The sequence below is a fragment of the Ambystoma mexicanum genome, chromosome 12 (genome assembly GCF_040938575.1).
Source record: "Ambystoma mexicanum isolate Mex_15411 chromosome 12, UKY_AmexF1_1, whole genome shotgun sequence".
Taxonomy (NCBI): Eukaryota; Metazoa; Chordata; class Amphibia; order Caudata; family Ambystomatidae; genus Ambystoma; species Ambystoma mexicanum.
The window spans coordinates 1,216,592,231-1,216,612,760 of NC_090936.1; the positions used below are offsets into that span (position 1 = coordinate 1,216,592,231).

General features: G+C 48.6%; 1 protein-coding gene across 1 annotated transcript in view; it reads right to left on the reverse strand.

The window, feature by feature from the left end:
- The window catches only part of LOC138514392 (sodium-coupled monocarboxylate transporter 1-like), a 501,148-nt gene that overhangs the window by 38,209 nt on the left and 442,409 nt on the right, over positions 1–20,530 (reverse strand). Inside the window, exon 14 of the mRNA XM_069629874.1 lies at positions 6,135–6,223. Coding sequence (XP_069485975.1) covers positions 6,135–6,223 — 89 coding nt within the window. The remainder of the gene's footprint in view (positions 1–6,134; positions 6,224–20,530) is intronic.

Here is a 20,530-nt window from a genome sequence, read left to right on the forward strand (position 1 = left end):
TGGAGGCAACTATACCCTGGGATCATATCTGTGATGCTCTGCGTTGTCTTATTTCCAAGGCAAGCATGTTGCCCCTGAGCTATCCTCTGAGACCGCTGGTTGGTTGATTGGCAGAATTAAGTAGGTTGGTTGGAGACATTAGGAGGAAGTTGGTTTGATACATCAGGATGAGGTTGGCTGGCATCCTCAAATGTAGGTTCGTTGGAGATATCAGGAGGAGTAGGTGTTGAGACACAAGGTGGAGATTGGTTCGAGACATCAGCAGGAGGTTGGCTTGAGACATTGAAAGAAGAGGTATTGGAGAGATGGAAGAGGAGGCTGGCTGGAGATGCCAGAAGGAAGTTAGATTGATATCCAAGGAGGATGTGGGAGGTAAACATCAGAAGTACAGGTGGCTAGCAACGTTGACGTTGGCAAGAAAGGGAAGGCATAAGGGGACACACTTGGCACAAGGCGGAAGATAGAGGCGAGACCCTGATCTGATATGGTCAAGCCCACAGTGGGAGGAATACCAAGTTTGTTGTTTTGTTTTGTATTGAGAAAGAGAAGGACCAGAAATGAAAGGAGTCAGGACATTAAAGGAGAGGGGTGGCCAAGACCTTCCTAAAACTAGCGTCTGCTAAGACCAAGGAAGGCAAAACCAGTAGCCCCAATACTGAAGTTGGTGAATGAGGTAGAAGGGTCTGCAAAAGTCTTAAATTCAAGACTAAGAGCCAGGTAAATGCGGACACCAAAAAGGAAAGCTAAGAAGAGTGCAGGTATCGCTTGAAGTGAAGACTGAGAATCAGATCAGGGGTAAGCGTTCAAGCTTTCTGCCCTTTCCCTGTGCAGCAATTTGCAAGCACAGGCAACTCTAGCAACCCAGCAGGAACACTCAAAGGTCCATGCCCAGACCACATCTGCAAAACCATAACACAGAGGACTCCCCCTACCTCTTCCAATCACTGCAACCTGTCCATAGAAAAAGGCACTAAACCTAGTTCAAACCACAGCAAATCCTGACAAATCTACAAACCAGCACCGCCCTACCTTCAACACACCCATCACAGTGAAAGCACTAAAGAAGCTCATCCAGCATCAACTTTGGGATAAGGTGGAAAGCAGCAGTATTATGCATCTGTAACAACATTAATTCAGACTAATGAGGGAACGGAATCAACTCTCTTATTGGTTTGTGACCCACAAATGAAGAATACCACCACTTATACACCGAGTGCATTCATTCATTTAACATCTCAATGGGCTACAACACCCTCCTTCTAAAAGGACTTAGCGATTATGGCATGGTGGGAATAGTGCTGTGCTGGATGAGCACATTCCTCTCAAACCGCACAGGGATACACATTGGCTGCCTTCTTCAAATCGTACTCCCACATTATCAACTGTGGGGATACCTGGAGATTTCAGACTGTCAGCACTACTCTTCAACATTTACAGCACCCGCTCATGGAAATCAGCAATAACTCAGGCCTCACCTGCCACAATGAAGCAGAAGATACTCGAGAATTGTCTTCAAATACAAACCGTAATCAAAAATCAACCTGATTCCAGCAACTGCCTCTCACAGAGACAGACCAACTAGACTTTGACCCAACTTAAACCAAGCTTATGATCTGTGGCTTTAAACCAGCCCATCCCACAAACACCCCAGAAGAAGTAGGAATGTCTCTCGCCTTGAAACCAAACATTAAACCTTTAGTCAGACGCCGCTTCACTCCGCGCATGATGCCTTGCCCGAAGGTCACAGATAGAACCATGGCAGTAATAACCCTGGCATCCTCAAGACTGGATTACACCAACAGCCTATACCTGGCATCCAAGAATACCAGCTAAACTGTCTGCACAGAGAATTTAATACAGCAGCAACATTCACCCAAAGACAGCAACCTCCTCCCCACACCCCAGCACTCCAGACACCTCACTGACTCCCACAAAAACAAAAACCCAGTTTAAAACACTCTGTATATCAGCCACTGTTCTATGGAAGGGGCTCATAAACCACAATGAAGGCATCTTCTTCCATATGTACCTGCCCATCACTCATGCACGCCCACAGAGGCAGATCCTCACAGTCTAGTCCACCGCAAAAGGAATGAATGGCCCTTCTCAGTCCTGAAAAATAAGCCACAGTACTTGATACCCAGTTTGTGCTGCCCACTGGAAGCCCACATGACCGTCAGGAATCTCTTAAAAACTGCCAGTTGACCAGGTCACAATAAACAACATGCCTCTGCACCGTAAGAGACCACGTGACCATCAGGACATGTCTTAAAATCTGGCTTTTCACTAGGCTACACTAAACAAAATAGTGCTGAAACTTGCACTTCGAAGACTGGACCAAATAAGGTTGGTTGCATTCACGCACCCCTCTACTGACTCACGACTCTAAAACCTACACAGGAGCACAACAGCGCAGACACAAACACTCACAAGGTGGTACCCCATGTGGGTCAGTCTGATCCACACCCGTGTGCCTAGTAGACATAGCACTTTGATAGGCCCCTCGATCTATGCACAGGCGGAGCCAAGGACACACACAACAATGATACAGGCTGCAACCAGGATGGTCTCCCCGAAGCGCACTCTATTTATGGCCTGGGCTTTCAAGTCCACTTTTCTCATGCAACATCACTCCCAAAATGCCCACCCAGGTGGCCGGGCTATATGGCATTGGCCTCACCTTCACGTCCCTCGGACACGTAGGCCTCAGTATGAGCTATTTCATAGACGGGTCAAAAAAAACTGGAACTCTTCTGAGCCATCCCTTCCCACATTCATCATAGGAAGACAACCAGATACAGCCAGGACTCCCTCCCTGATCCATATCCTCAGTCCAGGATCCTTCTCCCCACTAATCTACTAACATGTTCTCCTTCCTACCTTACACTAAATTCACCATTCCATATACACACTGCAGCCAAATGCCTGCTAACACCAGTCATTGCCACAGAGCTGTACATAACTCTCCCTGAAAAACTGCAACATGTCTGTCTCCTCCTAACCGTGCAACCCACCCACCAACCATGCAACCCACCAACCATGCAATCCACCAACCATGAAACCCATCAACCATTAAACCCACCAACCATGCAACCCACCAACCATGCAGCCCACCAACCATGCAATCCACCAACCATGAAACCCACCAACCATGCAACCCACCAACCATGCAACCCACCAACCATGCAATCCACCAACCATGAAACCCATCAACCATGAAACCCACCAACCATGCAACCCACCAACCATGCAGCCCACCAACCATGAAACCCATCAACCGTGCAGCCCACCAACCATGCAACTCACCCACCATGCAATCCACCAACCATGAAACCTATCAGCCATGAAACCCACCAACCATGCAACCCACCAACCATGCAATCCACCAACCGTGAAACCCATCAACCATGAAACCCACCAACCATGCAACCCACCAACCATGCAGCCCACCAATCATGAAACCCATCAACCATGCAACCCACCCACCAACCATGCAACTCACCCACCAACCATGCAACCCACCCACCAACCATGCAACCCACCCACCAACCATGCAACCCACCAACCATGCAATCCACTAACCATGAAACCCATTAACCATGAAACCCACCCACCAACCATGCAACCCATCCACCAACCATGCAACCCACCAACCATGCAATACACCAACCATGAAATCCATCAACCATGAAACCCACCCACCAACCATGCAACTCACTCACCAACCATGCAACCCACCCACCAACCATGCAACCCACCCACCAACCATGCAACCCACCCACCAACCATGCAACCCACCACCCATGCAATCCACCAACCATGAAACCCATCAACCATGAAACCCACCCACCAACCATGCAACCCACCCACCAACCATGCAACCCACCAACCATGCAATCCACCAACCATGAAATCCATCAACCATGAAACCCACCAACCATGCACCCGACCAACCATGCAGCCCACCAACCATGAAACCCATCAACCAAGCAACCCACCCACCAACCATGCAATCCACCAACCATGAAATCCATCAACCATGAAACCCACCAACCATGCAACCCACCAACCATGCAGCCCACCAACCATGAAACCCATCAACCATGCAACCCACCCACCAACCATGCAACCCACCCACCAACCATGCAACCCACCAACCATGCAATCCACCAACCATGAAACCCATCAACCATGAAACCCACCAACCATGCAACCCACCAACCATGCAGCCCACCAACCATGAAACCCATCAACCATGCAACCCACCCACCAACTATGCAACCCACCAACCATGCAATCCACCAACCATGAAACCCATCAACCATGAAACCCACCAACCATGCAACCCACCAACCATGCAGCCCATCAAGCATGAAACCCATCAACCATGCAACCCACCCACCAACCATGCAACCCACCCACCAACCATGCAACCCACCCACCAACCTTGCAACCCACCAACCATGCAATCCACCAACCATGAAACCCATCAACCATGAAACCCACCAACCATGCAACACACCAACCATGCAACCCACCCACCAACCATGCAACCCACCAACCATGCAATCCACCAACCATGAAACCCATCAACCATGAAACCCACCAACCATGCAACCCACCAACCATGCAGCCCACCAACCATGAAACCCATCAACCATGCAACCCACCCACCAACTATGCAACCCACCAACCATGCAATCCACCAACCATGAAACCCATCAACCATGAAACCCACCAACCATGCAACCCACCAACCATGCAGCCCATCAAGCATGAAACCCATCAACCATGCAACCCACCCACCAACCATGCAACCCACCCACCAACCATGCAACCCACCCACCAACCTTGCAACCCACCAACCATGCAATCCACCAACCATGAAACCCATCAACCATGAAACCCACCAACCATGCAACACACCAACCATGCAGCCCACCAACCATGAAACCCATCAACCATGCAACCCACCCACCAACCATGCAACCCACCAACCATGCAATCCACCAACAATGAAACCCATCAACCATGAAACCCACCAACCATGCAACCCACCAACCATGCAGCCCACCAACCATGAAACCCATCAACCATGCAACCCACCCACCAACCATGCAACCCACCCACCAACCATGCAACCCACCAACCATGCAATCCACCAACCATGAAACCCATCAACCATGAAACCCACCAACCATGCAACCCACCAACCATGCAGCCCACCAACCATGAAACCCATCAACCATGCAACCCACCCACCAACTATGCAACCCACCAACCATGCAATCCACCAACCATGAAACCCATCAACCATGAAACCCACCAACCATGCAACCCACCAACCATGCAGCCCATCAAGCATGAAACCCATCAACCATGCAACCCACCCACCAACCATGCAACCCACCCACCAACCATGCAACCCACCCACCAACCTTGCAACCCACCAACCATGCAATCCACCAACCATGAAACCCATCAACCATGAAACCCACCAACCATGCAACACACCAACCATGCAGCCCACCAACCATGAAACCCATCAACCATGCAACCCACCCACCAACCATGCAACCCACCCACCAACCATGCAACCCACCAACCATGCAATACACCAACAATGAAACGCATCAACCATGAAACCCACCAACCATGCAACCCACCAACCATGCAGCCCACCAACCATGAAACCCATCAACCATGCAACCCACACACCAACCATGCAACCCACCCACCAACCATGCCACCCACATCTTCCACATCATTTGATCTACTGGTACACCGAGGCTGGTAGCAAATCAAGCAGGTTACTAACACCCTGGGTTTTCCTGTGTATACACAGGTATCCCAAGTGTCACCGCCAGTAGCAACTAACACACATACTGTGACACAGGAAACATGCACATTTGGCCTGCACCCATCAGCACTTAAGGATGCATGCCACTCTCTCCCTCTGCTACTAGCCTTGCCATCCCCTCCTCTGTCTGGAAGCCTGCGAAATGGCAAAAGGTGCATTATCTAAGACCACACAATGAAGAGAAACAAAGATGCTGGCATGTTAAAGTGACTAGAAAGAAGTGATGAGGAACTTTCACTAATAGCAGAACTAAAATAGGGAAAATGTCACTTACATGCTTTAACCAGGAACATGAAAATATACTGCATGACGAGTCTTCTTTGGTTAGGAACAGCTGTGGGTTTATGCTTTGCTTTCTTCCTCCTGTACAAAAATCCCAAAATATGACTTTATCATTTTCATGACATCAACAGTGATAACATGATCAAGCAGAGGGCTGTTGCTTGTGTCATCCATTGTGAGAGAAACTCTGTCCATCGAATGCAGAACATGCAGACAGTCACATTTGTATATCAAAGTCATATAATATTTGTTAAAACTCTTGTACCTTGTTTACTTTAATTAGGGCAGTTATGATGTCAGCAATACACTTTAACAATACACTTGAAAAAAGTTGAAACTTTAAAGTATTGCCGGTTAGCAAGTCTGTTGCAAACATTAAGCAAATAGTGTTTCACTGGAGAATACACAAAGCTTCTTTGTCAATTGCAAAAACACCTCAGCACCATAATGCCCCAGTCCTCATGAGTCTAGGCCATATAAGGGCCATAGGCCCCACTTCAAACTCTTGTGAACCGGAAGTCTAGCCCATCAGGAGGCCAGAGTAAGAGCAGTCATGAAAAGGGTTTCACCTGTTTGGCCAATGTCACCCTCAGTCAGATACCCTGGCAACCAAAACAGGGATGCACTGCGCCCGATATGATTCCTGCACCCCACTGGGCTACCTCCAATGCAGCCTCCTCCTCAATACAATCTTTGTACCCCTCTCTTGGGGACTCTAGCAAATGACCCCTGCCTGTTACAACTGCTCTATCCATCCAAATACTAATCCCAGGCTATGCGTAACACCACCTCTAAATAACAGGTTGGTCGCCCCAGCCATAACTGTCCCAACCTCAGTATCCTGCTTGTCTCCCCCTGAGATAATTTCCCTTTCTCGTCTCCTCTTCCAATTCCCCAAAGGTACTCACACTAGGACTCTGCAATGCCCATTCTCTGTGCAGCAAGACCTCCTTCCTAAAGAAGTACTTTAACACCGCGGGCTCTCTGTAGTGTGATTGCTGAAGCAAGGGCTGCCCCCAACACCACCGCCCACTTGTTGCCATCCATACAAATCTCTGTTTTTGATAAATCCCTTTGACTAACCATTAAAGGCAGTGGAGTTGGACTAAAGTTCAGCAAAGCCTTTCCAGCTTCCGCTCTACCATCTGCCGATGTCAACCCCCTCTTCATTTGAGCATGTCATCATTAAACTCAGTGCACCACAGCCTCTTACTACTATCCTTATCTGTCAACCATCTGCCGCTCCCAACAACCTCTTCCTTGACCTCCTACTCGGATCATTACTCATTAAACCTACAATTGCTCTCAGGGGTAATTTCAACTCTGTTCACAGTTACCAAGTACCTGGCAGCACTCCAGCCTGTTGCACCCTTTTGCCCCATCAGTTGGCCAGGGGGGCATAGTTTAGTCTTCTCTGGGTGGTCTATAGGGAAGAAGGCCCCTTAGTTTACCTGGGACATGAACCGCGACATTGAGAAGGACAGTAAGTGGGTAGGGGTAAGGAGTGAAGAGATATGTTCAGAGGAGGAGAGAGCAAAGTCCTGAGGGATCAGGAGGGCCAATGCATTGTCTTTGCTAATTATGGGACCAACATTGCCACCTTACTTTGAGAGGCGAAGGGAGTGTGAAAAGGAAGTAAAGTCAGTGTGAAGGGCTGCCAGGGAGGCAGTATGGTTTGGGGGAATCCAGGTTTCAGTACTAGCCATCTCCCAGAGTCTGGTATGGTGTGAATTGAAGTGGTTAGTGAGACAGGAGGCTTTCTTGCAAAGGGACTAAGAGTGCAATGGATGCAGTGTGAGGTCAATATGAGGGCAGAGGAAGAGGGGCATTAGGGCAAGAGGATGTGGGGAGATGAGTTAGATGGGGCTGGAGTGGGGAAAAGAGAAGCAACCCGAATATACTTTGACAGGGGACTGAACAATGGGGATGGGAAGAAAGGGAGAGGTGACCAGGGTACGGGTTGGTGGAGAGACAGAGAGAGAAGGATAGAGCGATAACCTTGAAGAGGAGTACTAGTATTGGTAGGAGCATGGTGGGTAAAGGTTGTAAGGATGTAGGTACAATGCAGATTGACAACACATGCCCTAGGCAGTCGAGAGGCAGATTAATAACAAGGGTCCTAGGCAGCCGAGAGTCTGATTAATAACAAGGGTCCTAGGCAGTCGAGAGTCAGATTAATAACAAAGGTCCTAGGCTGTCGAGAGGCAGTTTAATAACAAAGGTCCTAGGCAGTTGAAAGGCAGATTAATAACAAGGGTCCTAGGCAGTCGAGAGTCAGATTAATAACAAGGGTCCTAGGCAGCCGAGAGTCAGATTAATAACACATGCCCTAGGCAGCCGAGAGGCAGATTAATAACAAGGGTTCTAGGCAGCCGAGAGTCAGATTAATAACAAGGGTCCTAGGCAGTCGAGAGGCAGATTAATAACAAAGGTCCTAGGCTGTCGAGAGGCAGTTTAATAACAAAGGTCCTAGGCAGTCGAAAGGCAGATTAATAACAAGGGTCCTAGGCAGTCGAGAGTCAGATTAATAACAAGGGTCCTAGGCAGTCGAGAGTCAGATTAATAACAAGGGTCCTAGGCAGCCGAGAGTCAGATTAATAACAAGGGTCCTAGGCAGTCGAGAGGCAGATTAATAACAAAGGTCCTAGGCAGTCGAGAGGCAGATTAATAACAAAGGTCCTAGGCTGTCGAGAGGCAGTTTAATAACAAAGGTCCTAGGCAGTCGAAAGGCAGATTAATAACAAGGGTCCTAGGCAGTCGAGAGTCAGATTAATAACAAGGGTCCTAGGCAGCCGAGCGTCAGATTAATAACAAGGGTCCTAGGCAGTCGAGAGTCAGATTAATAACAAGGGTCCTAGGCAGTCGAGAGGCAGATTAATAACAAGGGTCCTAGGCAGCCGAGAGTCAGATTAATAACAAGGGTCCTAGGCAGTCGAGAGGCAGATTAATAACAAGGGTTTTAGGCAGCTGAGAGTCAGATTAATAACAAGGGTCCTAGGCTGTCGAGAGGCAGCTTAATAACAAAGGTCCTAGGCAGTCGAAAGGCAGATTAATAACAAGGGTCCTAGGCAGTCGAGAGGCAGATTAATAACAAAGGTCCTAGGCTGTCGAGAGGCAGTTTAATAACAAAGGTCCTAGGCAGTCGAAAGGCAGATTAATAACAAGGGTCCTAGGCAGTCGAGAGTCAGATTAATAACAAGGGTCCTAGGCAGCCGAGAGGCAGATTAATAACAAGGGTCCTAGGCAGCCGAGAGGCAGATTAATAACAAGGGTGCTAGGCAGTCGAGAGGCAGATTAATAACAAAGGTCCTAGGCAGCCGAGAGTCAGATTAATAACAAGGGTCCTAGGCAGCCGAGAGTCAGATTAATAACAAGGGTTCTAGGCAGCCGAGAGGCAGATTAATAACAAGGGTCCTAGGCAGTCGAGAGGCAGATTAATAACAAAGGTCCTAGGCAGTCGAGAGGCAGATTAATAACAAAGGTCCTAGGCTGTCGAGAGGCAGTTTAATAACAAAGGTCCTAGGCATTCGAAAGGCAGATTAATAACAAGGGTCCTAGGCAGTCGAGAGGCAGATTAATAACAAGGGTCCTAGGCAGTCAAGAGGCAGATTAATAACAAGGGTCCTAGGCAGTCGAGAGGCAGATTAATAACAAGGGTCCTAGGCAGCCGAGAGTCAGATTAATAACAAGGGTCCTAGGCTGTCGAGAGGCAGTTTAATAACAAAGGTCCTAGGCAGTCGAAAGGCAGATTAATAACAAGGGTCCTAGGCAGTCGAGAGGCAGATTAATAACAAAGGTCCTAGGCTGTCGAGAGGCAGTTTAATAACAAAGGTCCTAGGCAGTCGAAATGAAGATTAATAACAAGGGTCCTAGGCAGTCGAGAGTCAGATTAATAACAAGGGTCCTAGGCAGCCGAGAGGCAGATTAATAACAAGGGTCCTAGGCAGTCGAGAGGCAGATTAATAACAAGGGTCCTAGGCAGCCGAGAGGCAGATTAATAACAAGGGTCCTAGGCAGTCGAGAGGCAGATTAATAACAAGGGTCCTAGGCAGCCGAGAGGCAGATTAATAACAAGGGTCCTAGGCAGTCGAGAGGCAGATTAATAACAAATGTCCTAGGCTGTCAAGATGTAGATTGACACAGGCCCTGAGCAGCTGAGGTGCAGATTAACACAATTGAGCTAAATGCATGGGGGGGGGTCACAATCACTGCACTGGTGGGCATGCAAGAACAGTGGGCGAGGCAAGCACTCAGCGGCGATGCCCCTACACCTCATCCCATGATCACAATTAGACCACGTCCCCAGCCAAGACTGGAGTCTGTGCCCTTGCCTCTGGTGGGCAGGGTGATCTGAAGGCGAGGCAGCCAATCTCCACTCGGTCAGGAACAATGGTAAGGACTGTGACAAATCCAGGCAATTTGTCCCCTACCCTCAAAGCGGAGCCACCGCCTTTGGGAGTAGGGAGCTGATCCCTCTAAGCTAACACTCGCTAGGGGACAAGGCAAGTGGGATCCCACTGGGGTGACCTCCCCACCACCTACTGGAGCAGCAGTGTCTCAGGAGGATAGCTCAGGGGCAGTGCACTCGCCTTGGAAACAAGAAGGAGCAACACAGGTTCGATCCCCGGGTCGGTGATTAGAAACCTCTGGGTATTATAAATAACCAATTACAATTACAATCCCTAGATAGTGATCTGTGTTATACTCCCATGTCCACAGAAACTAGCAACTTTATTGGCTATATGGGAATTGACCTCTATTATCACTGGCAACAGTGTGCAGGAATAGCTGGAGTGGTTTATGACCCCTTCAGACACCATCTGTGCACGGGGAGAAAGACCTGAGAACTGATACACCCCAGTGTTGCAGGGAATATAAAGCTCTAATGCCCTTGGAGAAGAGAGAGAGAGATGCCACAGGGCAGCAGAAGCCAGAAAACCTGCTCCTGGGAGTTGTGGCAGCAGAGTGGAAGCACCCGTCCAGCCTCCCAAACAAAAACCTAGGCAAGCCTGCAGAACGCATGGTAGCCCTCCCGGGAAACAGGCCAGAGAGGCAAGGTCTAGGAGAACCACGAGGGGAAAAGGAGGCCTACGCAGGACTGAAATGCGCGACGAATAAGAGATGCCGTAGCCCCCCTGAATGACCATGGGAAGGGAGCCAAGGCTCCAAACCACGCGGCACACAATGAGAAAGCCGGGAAGAGAAGCTGCGTCGCCTTCCTAGAATGCCCGCCCAGAGGAGCATTTCTCAGAAATAGAAGGTACGCGGTCGCTGCAAGAAACCGGGTGGTGGACAGAGGGGCCCCAGCTGACCCCAAGGTGGGGTGAGAAACCAACCCCAAAGTGGGGTGAAATAGCAACCCAAAGGCGGGGTGAAATAGCAACCCCAGGGTGGGATGACAGTTACCTGGGTGGGGATCCAGAGAAAAAGACCTGGCGTGGACGTGTGCAGGAAGTACCCAAAGGCTGAATAAAGACTTAAGACTCAGGCAAGGTATCTGCCAATCCCAAAGAGATTAACCAGAGACAGGAGAGCGGAATCGAGAAGAGAAACTTGGTGTCCTAAGTAGAACTGTGCAACGGGGAAAAAAACCCCTGGTGTTTTGAGAAGAATATATTTTGGCAGGGTTGGAAACCAGCCATCAAGTTGAGCGACGGTACTTGTTTCTTTTTGTTAGGTTATGTTTTCTTTGTATGAAGTGGTAGGGACAGAAGTTAGACCAGACTAGGTTTCTGGGCGGTGGACTGGTGTTTTCTTTGTTAGACATCCTGACTAGCACTACTTTAGACTTCTTTTCTTTTGATTAGGGCGAAGAAAGTTAGGAACAGATTAGGTTTATGAGTTTCAAAATTATTAAATCCTTTTCACCAAGGTGCCACCTTGCACGTCTCCTGCTTCTGACTTACCAGAGGGCTCAGATGTCCAAACCATCCTTTCCTTAGCTGCAGCTCTTCAGTTATCAAAAATAGAGGTACACCAACATGCTGTCAAATGAGGCAATAACGGTACCAAGGTCCCCTGTTGGTAGCGATAGAGCAAGTTTGGGAACACACAGGCTACAACCACTGATGTTCAGCAGTGCCAATTAACCAATGACTTGCTGGTCTATGTAATGTAAGGAAGGCAGAGTATCAAACAGTGAAGACAGACACAAGTGATCACAGTTCAAGGGTGTTTATTGAACTTCAATGGGTTGGTTGAATGCCTTTCTAATCTTAAATCTAAGGATGGGAGCAAGCTACAACCATCAAATAATAATAACGCAGTCTTAGTGGTGTCTTATCGAAAAAGGGCGTATACTAATGAACCTGTTGCAAATCCTTACCTCTAAATACACGAGTTTGACAACAATGCAGGCAAAAGAAAAGTGTTCAAGAAATGATATGTCAGTGTTAGGTAAGAATTGGTGCAGTCCCACTGTGTGAGACTACACAACTCTTATCTGCTTGGTATTAGGTAACCCACCCTTTGGTATAGGTCTGTACTACACACGTTGTTTGTGTGACTGAGCAGCCAGGCCTATCTCAAGAGGGGTAAATGTGAGCTGTAGAGCTATACAATTGAAATTCGTAAATGCAAGTAACCAAGTAACACTTACACTCAAGGTTTCAGTTATTTATTTATTTGACGCCAGTTTTAAAAAAGCATACTTTAAAAAGGTAAAAGATTGGAACAATACGAATAAACTTTGAAATTACTTTTCAGAATCAAACAAGCCAGTGGATGTTAGGCAGAATTATATGCAGTACCCTTTGGGAACACCACACACAATTAGGACTTTCACATTCACAGGTTTGCAATTGGTCTCCCTCATTCAGGCTCGGACCACAGATCTCCCTTCTTTTGGCTCAGATACCTTTGCATCAAAAACCGAAGATTTTCGATTGTGCGATGCGTTTTGCTTAAACCGTTGCAGGACCACTTCGATTCACACCAATTCTTATTCTTTATCTTTTACATTCGTTTCTGCCACTTTTTGGCTGAATATCTTACAGAGACCTTCAATTGAGCACACTCGCGGTGCCGGACCACTCTGTCACAAATATTGTATCTTCTTTGCTACGGTTCAAACATCCATCAGCCATTAGGCTGTCATCGCGTCTTTCATCACACGCGTTCAGCCATCTTTATCCTTGCTCTTTGTATACAATGTTGCAGTTTGCAACCTTGGCTTCAACACAGATCGGTCTTGCATCGGTTTCCCCAACTCACCGGCTGTGTTGATCTTTCTTTGATCTTTGTTATGTTATGTTATCGGACTTTATTCAGGGTGCGTACGCCGGAGGCATTATGGCTCTAGTGACAGCTAGCAGAGGTCACAAACAGAGTAAAAAGTTGTTAAAATAACAATGTTTTCAATGTACGTCGAAAACAAAGATAATCAGCAATACTCCGGGCATGCAGGAGTTTGTTCCAGGCATTTGCGGCTACAATAGAGAAGGCACAACCACCTGACTGAGCCAACGTATGCCGAGGAACAACAAGAGGAAGAGCTGATTGAGAATGTAGGGGCTGGGATGGGTAGTAGCGCACAAATTTAACTTGGAAATACTCAGCTCCAATGACGTACAAAGTTTGGTGAACCATACACATGGATTTAAAAGTAATACAGGCCTCAACATGGAGCCAGTGCAGTTGCCTCAATTAGCGGAGACATATGAGTGCCGAAAGACGGGCGGAGGATAGATCTAGTAGCTGCATTTTGAAGGAGCTGCCGAAGCTTGGTTAAACAGAGAGGTTGGCCCAAATAAAGTGAATTACAATAACCACAGGGGCTTGGCAAGCTGTAGGGATAAAAGGAAGTACCTTCTGTAAGACTCAAAGTTTGAAGCGGACGGCTTTACATACTGCCGCCACCTGTTCTTCCATGGCCAGGGAAGCAGAGAGTTTGACCCCTAGATTTCTGACCGACAACACTGGTGTGGGAAGAGAGCCAAGAGAAGGTGGCCAGAAATCAGATATCCAGAACAGCTGGGGCAAGGGGTACCGACAACCAGTACCTCTGTGTGGCCAGCGTTAAGCTTCAACCAGTTGGATGACATCCAGCTGCCCAGATCCTCCAGACATTTCCTAAGATGGGCAGCAGTCTCAGGACGAGTCAGGTCAAGCCGGACAATAATCTGAGTGTCGTCTGCGTAGGAATAGTAACGGATTGAAGAAGAAGTCTAATATAGACATTGAAGAGAATAGGAGAGAGTGCCGATCTCTGAGGAACGCCACACACCAGAGAAACTGAAGGGGAACGGAAGGGAGGGAGAGAAACGACTGGGAGCGGTCAGCAAGAAATGCTGTGTACCAGTCAAGGACATCAACGGATAAGCCGGCGGCGGACAGACGAGAGATCAGTGTGAGGTGATCCACCGTGTCGAAACCTGCTGATAGATCCAAAAGCAGGATGGCTCCGACACCGCCCTGATCCACTAGATGTGACAGATTGTCAAGCATGGAATTCAGAACGGATTCTGTGCCCCACCCTGGACGAAAGCCAGGTTGGAATGAGTCAAAGAACTGTGAGGACTCTAAGAATTTAGACAGCAGAGGAGAGACCAGAGCTTCCATAACTTTCATCATGCATGGCAGGAGGGAAATAGGCTGGTAATTAGCTAGTACTGAAGGATCCAGGGAAGCCTTTTTCAGTAGGGGAATGACCAAGGCATGTTTAAGGGAAGGAGGATGTCATAAAGAAAGCTATAAAACCTGGGCTGCGCAGGATGGTGGCAGGAGTGGTGGGGGCTCTTACATTTAGCAGATGTCATCTCTGCCCTTATTGCAGGTGCATAAGGTGTGGCAGGATGACATCTGCGGGAGGAGGCCACAAGGAGCACACAGGGAGCAAACCACGCACCCCAGTCAGCTTTAAACTACAAGAAATACATCCCCAGCATCCTGGATGCAACATGAAGCAATTGGCAGGCACACAGGCCTGCAAACCCATGGGCCAACGCCGAGGGCAACGCCCACACCAGCACGCATGCGCGAGAACACTATCGTGCATGCGCAAAACTTCAATCTGCGTTCGTGCTCGTCTTCCTACCCGAGCGGACGCAGAAAAGAAGAGCTCCGGCAAAAAAAAACAAATTCCTTGCGGGGCATATCATATTGGGGAGCACAGCAAATCCTCCGAGAACGCATGATACTAAGCTGGGAGGAACCCCAGTTCCCGAAGTGACACTCAAGTGTAATTATGGTTTAACAGCCACTAAGACATTACGAGCTGGGATACTGTGAACTGGCACCCGGTCTCGTAACAAACTAACTCAGCGTTCTGAGAATGAGTTGTGGGGACGCTAACAAGCGATAGAGCATGCACTAATTGCTTTTCCCTTTTGATAGGCATAACGCCATCCTGAGGCCCACAATCACAGAGGCTTTGAACTACGGAGCCGTACCGCTCAAGCGCACACAGAAAAACCAGAGCTAAGTGCTGCTAATTTGTATTTTAATTTATGTTCTGAGCATACAGATGTAAGCAACTGATAATGTGCAGGGGAAAGGTTCTTTCTAATGTGTTTTAGTTACAATTGTGCAGGCAGTAGAAGCACCATAGGTGCCACGTGTGATTTGGTAAAGTACTAAGTGCTGAGGGGAAATCAGCCTTTAATCCAGGCGCAGTTACTGCTGGGACACAACTCAGTGCAGAAGCATACCGAGTGCTTCGTCTCAGCAATAGCATAGGCGCAATCTTGTGTGTAATGCAAATGCGGTGTTGTGGTAAGTGTGAGGTGATGTTAAAACCTAAACCAGTACTAAAAAGCACAACTGCCTAATACAGTAAGGCTCTCAGCAGAGGTAAGAGCGGAGGAGCATACCTTCCTTTGTCATTCTTCTTCCCTACACAATTACCCTACCCTAACCTTCTATCCGGTTTCCCTAAACTCCCCTACCTATCCAACCCATGGACCCTAACCCTCTTTCCCTGTGGTGGTCACAGTGGCCTGTGTTCTACAAAATCCAGACACTAAGAATATCAAGGGGAGGCAGGAGTTTCCCGACAAAAACACGTTCTCCCGGACAGTCCACCGTGAGCGATTCCCCTCTGAAACACTTGTGTACGAACGCAATGCAAATAAAATATCAATAAGGGACTTATACTAGAGCTCTATACCTGACATGTCCCAAGACAAGGGTCAGGCAGAGTCAGGCAATTACTGATAATTACACACACCTGACTTCCATCACGCTTCCCCACAGGGATAAAAGGTGGAGCACAAAAGCACACTCTGAGAGAGGCAAAACACCAGAGGAAGCAGCAGTTCCGAGATGACAGTTTAATAGAGGAGAAAGACGGCGAGACTAGATAGGGTTGCAAGGAAGGAATTGCCCTTGGCCTTTTCAGAGGAAGAAAACAGTTACTTTCACGAGCCCTCGAGGATAAGAAACATAAGACCGGGAATTAAAGCTAAAGAAAGGTGCATTATGTGTCGAATGTACCAGGGCATTCCGGCATCGACAGCCCGAGGTGGGAAGGAGCGATTGTCGCCATGGTACTGTCCTTGGCTCCGACAACAAAGCTGCTCCATTAAAATCAGCACAGCCAGGGAGTCGGCGACACTAATAGAAGAGCGGTCCATGTTAGAACCAAGGTTGCAGGCAGCAACATTGCATGACGAAATCTGCAAAGAACAGAGTTTAAGGCGTATGTGATGAGCGATGCAAATATTATTGAATATCCAAGGAGTGAGTGAACTTTTGAATCCAAAGTAGATACCATATTCAGAGTGGTCCAGCACCACATGGGTGCTCATATGAAGGTCTCTCTAAGGTATCCAACTGACAGTGTAAAAACTGTAAACTGTGAAATCGAAGTGGTCCTGCAATGGGTCAAGCCAAACCCTGTGCACATTCAAAAATCTTTCATAGCAAATAAGAACTGTAATTGGTCCAGACGAGGGAGACTAATTGTGAAAAGGGGATCTACACCCGACCGAGGGGGCTCCGGGGTGAACCATGCGTCACCCCAGAAAAGATTGTGGTACAAAGAGGGATCTGAACCCGGCTGAGGTGGATCCAGGGTGAAGAGTGAATTGCCATACTTGAATACTTGGAAAGGAACTCTTTTGTTTGTTTGATACATCAGGTCCTCTGGATCAAGAGACTTTTGATAACTTAAGAGACTTGGGCATTTAATGTCCTGATGTTTGTAAATAGAACTGTGTCTTCGTGCCGAAAAAGCCCATGAGTGTGCTATGCTCGCGTGAACCGCCTTGTCCCGTGCTGAAAACATGGGGAAGGGACGCCAACAGCCGGGACCTCCTGACATCATTTTGTGAACACTTCTGTCTTTTTCATGAACATTTCCCCACACTATTTCTAAATTGGCAGTAAGAATTGGCAATAGGTTTTTTAGTATAGGCCCTGTTAATTTTGACGAGCCTCCACTAGGACTGCATTATTATTATTTGATGGTCTTAGCTGCTCCCATCTTAGATTTAGGTTTAGATTAGGCGTTTATCACACCCTTGATAAGGTTCAATAAACACCCTTGAACTGTGGTCACTTGTGTCTGTTTTATTTTGATACCATGCCTTCCTTACAATGCACATACTGACAAAGCCTTGTCTCATAGTACGGGGGGCTACTTCAGGTAAGTTAGCAAATGTAAGTGACAAAATAGGTGTGAATGCACATTCTGGCAGATCTTCGCCTCATGGTACGGGGGCTACTTCAGGTAAGTTAGCAAACGTAAGTGACAGAGTTGGTTTGAATGCGCCTATTGGCACATCCTCGCCTGATGGTACGGGGGCTACTTCAGGTAAGTAAGGAAACGTGAGTGACACAGTAGGTGTGAATGCACATTCTGGAACAGCCTCGTTATAGGTTTAGCATTAGGTTGAAAGATGTAATGAGTATTACATACAAGTTACAGTTAAGGAAATTGGCTGAGTGCAAAGACGTACATATGCCGCAAAGAGCTGCCGAGTAAAAGATAAGCAGCAAAATGTTAAAGGGTCAAGATACAAGGGCATTATATAGATGGATCCAGCGCGATGCTGCAGCCAGGAGGAGTCAAGTTTGATATAGGCTGGTTCCTCAGGCATCGACAGCACATGGCTGTAGATCGATCCGCAGATGGCCAGTAGCAGCTCATCGCAAGGTGCAGGGATGAGAAACCGACATTTAAAGCTGCCCATGCAGACAGCTTGCATAGAGATAGAAGCCATGAGGGTGGGGAGCAGCCAGGCGGAGCGCTAGGTGTGCCTATAGGTGGCGCAAAGAATGCACATGGCGCCTCCCCGAAGGGTCTCGAAGTGCCAAGACATAACAGGGCGGAGGGGCCGAGCCCCCTTCCGCACCTGCTGCCTCAGTTCAGAGGCGCAGGCAGGAAAAGCAAGTGGGGCCCTATACTATGACCCCTATATAGGGGACCTGCTCAGGGGGAGCGGCATCTTGGATCAGCATTGTGGGATCAGCGCTGTCAGCACTTTGGAGGAAGTAGCATTGGAAATATCATGAAGGAAGCACTCACCAGTGGCCCTGTGGTCGTTAGCTCCTGACCGGAATAGTGCGGAGCAGGGGGAGAGCTTCTATTGGGCTGGCAGAACAGGAAAACCGCAGCAGGAGTGCAAGCTCGGTGAGCCACGTGGGTCCGGTGGTGGGATGTACAGCCCGGCTGCAGGGCACTTGGGAGATGAGGCAGGGGTGAGTTCACCAGACCGTATCCACACCCCACTGCCCCCGTCTATCTGAGAAGAGCACATACAGAGAGAAAGCCCTTGTGGGAGCTGGTTGCTGGGTGCCGCACAAGAGGCATAGGGCCTCGTTACGAGTACGGAGGTAGCCATGGTGGTATTAGCGCCATGGCTGCCTCCATACTGGGCTCCAATACCGGGTTCCTTCAATGGGGAATTACCGGGTCATTCCAACATTGGAGGACCCGGTAATTCCTCCTTAAAGGATCCATTCCCCATTCCCATTTGAGCCCCCATAGGGCACATTACAAATTGCCCGTTGTTAGCTCCCTCTTCCTCTCGCGGGACCCGGAAAGGACGTCTGGTTTTACCAGACGTCTCTTTTCCTAGTCCGGCAAAGAGAACCTCATAATAGGCGCTCCCGTAATGAAGGGTGCCGGTCCCGTACCGGGACCCTTCATTACGGGACCGCCTGGGTCGTAATGAGGCCCATTGTGTGGTTAAGCAGGCTGGCGAACAACTGATTAGAGGAAAGAGAGGACTAACAAGCATGGGGGCACCATGCCGGCCGGCACTTCTTCTTCTTACTGATAGATTTTTATCCATCAGCAGTGATTTTTGGATACCGAGGCTTGGGCCTCATTACTCCATCTTCTCAGATTGAGTATGTAGTCATGGGTTAGTATTCTACTTGGTCTGTGTGGTGTGGTCTTGTCACAGTAGGGCTGGTTTCACAGGGTCTTCGCAGTGATGGGCCGCAGGTAGTGGTGAAGGGGTTTGCAGTGGTGGCAGTGAGTCTTCTGATCAGAGGGTTCGGGTTCTGATCCAGTCCTTGGCAGAAGTTCTTACTCAGCTTCGCTAGATGTTCGTCCAGCATCTCGATGTCCAGGTCTCTGTGAAGGTCTCCCATCCTTGTGAAGATTGGAGCTCCGTACGATATCCGCAGGGCCTTGTTCTGGACTATCTGAATACTCTGCCGGTGTTGCTCATGGCAGGTCATCCATGCTGGGGAGGCATATGTCAGGGTTGGTCTGATGATCGCCTTGTAGACGTTGATCTTTGTCCGGTGGGGCATGGACTTGGTCTTCAGGAGTGGGTACAGTGCTGCCCTCTTTCCTGTTGCCTTCTGCTGAGTATTCTCGATGTGGCTTTCCCAGTTGAGTTTGCTGTCCAGGGTCACACTCAGGTAGCGGCTGCTGCTCTCCCATTTGATGGTCTCCCCGCTGAGGCTGATGTGTGGGTGCTCCTTGATCTTCTTTCTGGTTGTCTTGCTGGTGTTGAGTTCTATCCACCAGTCGCTGTACCAGGTCGAGATGGTATCCACTGCAGCTTGCAGGTTCTTTGCCACTTCCTTTTCGCTGAATGACTGGGAGATGAGACTGCAGCGTCGTCTGCATACAGTGCCAGGTCGGTCTTGTGGAGATCTGTCGGGATGTCGTTGGTGAAGAGGTTGGGACAGGAAGGGTCCAAGGTTCGATCCTTGCGGCACGCCTGATCGGATGGGAAGTGATGAGGACATCTCAGACCGCATGGCGACATGGAATGTGTGATCTCCCAGGTAGCTTGCAATCGTCTTCACCAGGTAGTTCGGAAATCCTAAGCCAATCATCTTGTGCAGCAGTCCCTTGTGCCAGACTCAGTCGAATGCTTTGGCGACATCCAAGAAGACGATTCCTGTGGACTTCTTGAAGTTGAATCCGTGGCTGATGGTGTCCACCACTCTCAGCAGCTGATTGATTGTTGCATGCTCTTTTCGAAA